Below are 5306 nucleotides of genomic sequence, written 5' to 3'. Positions count from 1 at the left end.
ATGCTAAATCAAGTCTTGAAAGCACAAGTAATCTGTCATTTAGGCAACTCATTTTATATAATATCCACATGACATCAGTTAAAAAAAATTATTTTCTAAATCACTCAAAAAATAAAATTCAAAAAACACATGTTATATCATACTATTATACTATAAGATTATTAAGTTGGTAAAAAAATAAAATCTTTGTTATTTTCAAGTGACACTACGTGAATATGAAGCAACTTAATCTCTATTGCAATCTAAATAAACAACATTTTGGCAACAAATCAGAAAAACGAAAAAAGCGCGTGAAAGAAAACCACTGACGATGAAGAGGAAACGTCGCACTTCACCTTCCTGAAGAAAACAACTGATTCACGCTCCGCTCTGCTCTGCATCTTTGCGCAAAGTTTCTCAATACCAAATATGGCATTTTGGGGTTTGATTCTGAACCCATTTTCCCCTTTTATTTTTCCCATTTTGTGCTTTGTTTATTTTCCTCCCATTTGTTTGATCAAAGATAGAACTATATGGAAATTTTCTTTTTATGTAAATGCATTCAGTTCATAATGGTAATGTTTGATCATGTGTTGTCAAATTATGTGATTTGTTCTTTTATTTTTGTATTTGGCACATAATTATGTGAAAAAAATGATTGGCTCAAACATAATTTCTCTGTATGTAGCACTAGCAGAAAGGTCCAATTTTTATGATCAATTTGATTTCAAGAGTTTGTGTCTTCTCCTTCCTCAGGGGCTTTTATAGAACCAGGGAAACCTTACACGCTACAGTTGCATAATAATAAAAGGCGTGTTCGGATTTCACAGGTTTATTTAATTTATCAAATGAGTTATCTCCTTTACTGGGTAAATGTTAAATTTAAAAAAAGGTAATGGAATGAATTTAGATGATGATTGCAGGCGACACTGGGGGAGCGTAGTGGATTGTGGAAATCAAGATCGATAATTCGATGTGCCATTGGCAGTCAACTTCCAATTTCGATCTGCTCATTGTGCAAGGAATTTCATTGCTGTCAGTTGGATCTTGAGTTTGAGGAGTTTGATGATGTTGTTTTCTCAGTTGTCGGTCCACGTGGCATCCACCTTGCCGGTTATTACCTCCCTTCCAACGGAACCAGCAGTAAAAGTACTGGAACTGATGAACTTGGAGTGTATCCTTCATTGTTGAGTGTAGTTTTCGGTTGTATACTTTGGCAGCATTAGCATATCATAAGAAAATTCACTACTCTTTTTACTTATCTAAGATGAACTAAACCTGTACCAGCACTAAAACAGTATACATACTATTGGATTAGGAGATACAACTGGTCGATTTGAAAAAAAACTCCCCCCCCTCTCTCTCTCTCCCTCTTTGTGTCGAACTTGCAGAAATTCACAACACTATCTGAAGAGAAAATTCAGAATTTATTTTGCTTTTACTTTTGTTTTAAAAGATTATTTTGATGCTTAATCATATTCTGTCACTTTTCCTTTACTATTTCATTTTGGTCAAGTGACTTGTATGGAGAAGATATTAGCAATGCAGTATGTGAGAAAAATACAGAGTTGACAGCTAGCAAACCAGCGTTGCTGGAAATCCAAACCGTTACTGATGATAATAGGCGCCAATGGATCAACAGCTTCGATGATGATGCAGGTGCGTGACATGCTGCCATATCATATTTGCTGTCTGTTTTATAAGTTATGCTGCAGCATGCATGACCTGTTTGGTCTGGAATTACTAGTTGGCCTTTATTGGAAATTAATAGTTGTGTAAATTTGTAAATCTTACAAGTTGGCTGGGAAGGCTAAAAATGATGTTGTAGTCTTTAGATGGCAGAAAGTGGATATAGTCTTTACAAGACGTATGTCTTTGTAATCTCCATGTGAAAGAGCTGATCACATATCTACTATAGGAACCTGTAGTAGAGTGAGCTGATCCAGTATATTATTTTAATGATAGTAGTCTCATCACATATTTACTATAGGAACCTTATAGGGAAGGCTGATCCAATATAGCTAATATGATGAACTTATCTTTCTTCAGTATAATATGTGTGCGGATTATATTAGATGAACAAATCAACTAGTCTTCTGGCTTAAATAATTGTACAAGAACTATGCATCAATCCCAAGTAAACTTGACCTTATAAAAGAAAAGCCCAAACTAGTTATCTATGAAAATTCTTATGAACAAGGTTACATAATTTATACCTCCAGACCATAATAGTATACTACTTAAGATATAAATGCTATTTTATTTACACAGTGAGAGACGAAGTAATGCTATGAAGTTTGAAAGGTTAATATTACAACATATCCTCAGCAAACTGGGTATGTTGTTGTTGTATCCTCAGCAAACTCACTTTAAGTTTCATCTTCTTGGGGTTTGATGCATAAGTATAAAATTTCAGATCTAAAATTCATGAAGCCTGACATATCGTTTTTCAATTTCCTCTGCTTCGATCATATAGGTCTAGCTTCATTAGGAGTCCTAAATTTTCAAAAGATGATTTTTTCTTAGGCAAAATAGGGCTCCGGTTGAGGGGAGAGGTACAAGCTTTAATAATACAGCAACTGATTGCGGACTCAAAGAAGATACACCAATGGCTATGAATAACGGCAGCTGTCCACCAACTATAATTCGATGTCAGAAATCAATCACTGGAAAGTAAGCTTTTTTATCTTTTCCTTTCAAGTTTTTCCTTTTTGACAGTAGTATATGATTTGCTCATATCCTCATCCCTGCAATTGTTAACTTTGCTTCAAGGAAATGCATTTCTGATCCTGAGCAAGATGTACAAGGATCAAATAGAATTTAGTTTACGTCTAGAAAATGTACTCCCGGAGTAAGATATACTAGGATCAAGTATAATTTAGAACTCTATTAAGGTAGTCTTGTTTGACTCCCTCTAATTTGAGGACGAGTTATCCATAAATTGAAATGTAAATGGGAGAAGAAATGACCGGAATATCTGGTTCACATAATAAAAGAGCAAAAAAAGAATTTTAAGAGAAAAAGGAAGCTAAAAACCTGATCAACCCATTTGAGTTATTTTCATTCACTAAGTTGCATTTAGTCCTTTATTTGCAAGAAGGTGCCAGTGATGCTTTAAGAATGGGCAAAAATGCTGTCAGCAGATTGGCTATTCGGATTAGCATCTTATCTCCTTTGGTTCACTGTTAAACCTTTATGGATGACTTCTGCTAGTTTTTACATTTAGGTTCTTGTCTAACTAACTGGTTTCGCTTGATGACTTGCGCTTTGAATATGCAGAGATTCAAACAAAAGTCCCCAACCAGTAACTGAAATGTGCCATTCTCAGGAGAGAAAGAAAGAAAAGAAAAGGAAGATTGAAAACCAAGAAAACCGTTGTGACTCAAATATTTCGTCATTCAGTTGGAGATGGAAAATCGAAGCTCACTTGCAACTCTTAAGGAGATCAATTAGAGTGCCATGTCATCAGATACTTACATTATCAGATGGAATGACGTTGCCAAGGTTTGCTTTGCACAATAATCTTTGTGTTACACTACTCCTTTTGTCCTAATTTAAAATACTTGTATACATTGTAGCTATTATAGAATTTGATAATGTAATAGCCTGGCTGCTAAAAATGGCTGCTTTATGTAGGCCTGATGACATGGTTGCTATAAGCTTTATTGGTGTCTGTTGTAGAGTTGGACTAAACAAATAAATAAACGAGTTCTATCTTTAGATTAGATGGTTTACTCAATTTATTTTTGTTTTCAGTCTCATAACTACTTGTTAGTAAAATATCTTGTATGCATCAATAAAATAAAATACTTTGTGTATCTGGTGCTGAGAAAAGAATTACGCCTATGTGTGAAGCAACAAACTGCAGACCCTAAAATACATAAGTGAATATGTTTCATTTTTCATAGTTGAAAATTTAAATTAGGCTATAAATATTTGAAAAATATTTTGAGTATTTAAGTTTATTGTACGATTGTACTTTTGTTGTTAAAAGACTCTTCTGAGGCATGCTTAAGGTCTGACTTGCACTTTGAATATGCAGAGCTCCAAACAAAAGTCCCGAACCAGTAACTGAAATGTGCCATTCTCAGGATAGAACGAAAGAAAAGAAAAGGAAGATTGAAAACCAAAAAAATCGTTGTGACTCAAATATATCATCATCTCAATTGGAGATGGAAAATCAAAGCTCACTTGCAACTCCTAAGGAGATCACTGAGAATGCCACATCACCACAGGTACTTACATTATCAGATGGAGTGACTTTTGAGGTGCTGGTGAAGGGAAAACAAGATGGAAAAGCAGCTTCCATAGGAAAGCAGGTGACTGACTCTATTGATAATTTAGATAGAGGTGGTGCAAACACAATGCTAGTAATAACTACTGAGTTATCCTTTCTTTTGTCCAGGTCAAAATTTATTTCATTGCCAAATTAAGAGGTACAGGATGCGTCGTTGGCTCTAACATTGGTGAAGCTCCCCATAAATTCCGTTTAGGTCTCTCTCTCTCTGTCTCTTGCTCTCCCTCTCTCTCTCTCTCTCACACACACACACACACTGATCTTTTAGTTGTTTGGACAAACAGATGAGGAGTATATATAGTTTAGGTGGAACTTTTCAGTTCCTCCTGTGATTTTCAAGAGAGTTCTCTTCACTCCTTTCCGTATACAAGTTTTGCCTCTTCATATTTATTTGCTGTCTTTGATCAGGTGACAAGAACATGGTAAACATTGGCATTGAAGGTAATCATTTTTATGGACTGAAACTGTATCCTTTATATCTTAAGCGTTCTATTATACTGTCTCTTAAGCGTGCCTAAGCTTAAGCTGTACAGGTATGCATGTTGGTGAAAAGAGAAGATTCATTGTTCCACCATCTTTGGGGTATATACAAATTATTGCATCTTTTAAACTTCTTCGTTGTGATAAAAAGTTTCTACGTTCATGCCTTTTGTTGATGCAGCTTTGGGAAAAACGGTAGGCCTCCAGTACCGCCAAACTCATGGATCCAGTATGAAATTGAATTGGTTGATATATGTGAATAAAAGAGATAATATACAGTTACTCCATTCAGAATCCATTCAACAAAAGCAATGTTGCCAACCCTCTTGCTGAGGTAGTTATGTGAAGAGTTGTCTTACTATGTTTTTCCTCCCTGGAAACTGCATTTTAGACTATAAGCAAAACAGTTCTCATTGATGGGTCCATCCCACGTGTAAGGAAGACATCTTCCTTTTGGCTTTGAATTGTCAAGCCAACTAAAGGAATAGTAAGGAAGATTTTATGGCAAATATTTTTTTGGTTTCAAATTGAATATTTGACTCTTGCCAAA

At 35.1% G+C, this 5306-nt stretch overlaps 1 protein-coding gene across 6 annotated transcripts; it reads left to right on the top strand.

Annotated features, from left to right (window-relative positions):
• Positions 1-262: 262 nt before the first annotated feature.
• LOC142171478 (uncharacterized) lies at positions 263-5306 on the top strand. 6 transcript variants are annotated; one of them, XM_075233843.1, is made up of 11 exons: positions 263-421; positions 736-809; positions 903-1153; positions 1496-1638; positions 2506-2652; positions 3259-3483; positions 4022-4298; positions 4385-4472; positions 4685-4717; positions 4810-4858; positions 4938-5306. In XM_075233843.1, exons 5-11 carry the CDS (start codon positions 2588-2590, stop codon positions 5017-5019), a joined length of 819 nt encoding a protein of 272 aa, XP_075089944.1. In that variant the 5' UTR covers positions 263-421; positions 736-809; positions 903-1153; positions 1496-1638; positions 2506-2587; the 3' UTR covers positions 5020-5306. The 6 variants fall into 6 exon arrangements, with proteins under 6 accessions (XP_075089944.1, XP_075089939.1, XP_075089943.1 ...); XM_075233838.1 differs by lacking the exon at positions 4810-4858; XM_075233842.1 differs by having other exon boundaries at positions 4810-5306.

The sequence above is a fragment of the Nicotiana tabacum genome, chromosome 17 (genome assembly GCF_000715075.1).
Source record: "Nicotiana tabacum cultivar K326 chromosome 17, ASM71507v2, whole genome shotgun sequence".
Classification (NCBI taxonomy): domain Eukaryota; kingdom Viridiplantae; phylum Streptophyta; class Magnoliopsida; order Solanales; family Solanaceae; genus Nicotiana; species Nicotiana tabacum.
The sequence above is the reverse complement of the archived record's forward strand: the minus strand, read 5'-3'. Positions and strand labels throughout refer to the sequence as shown.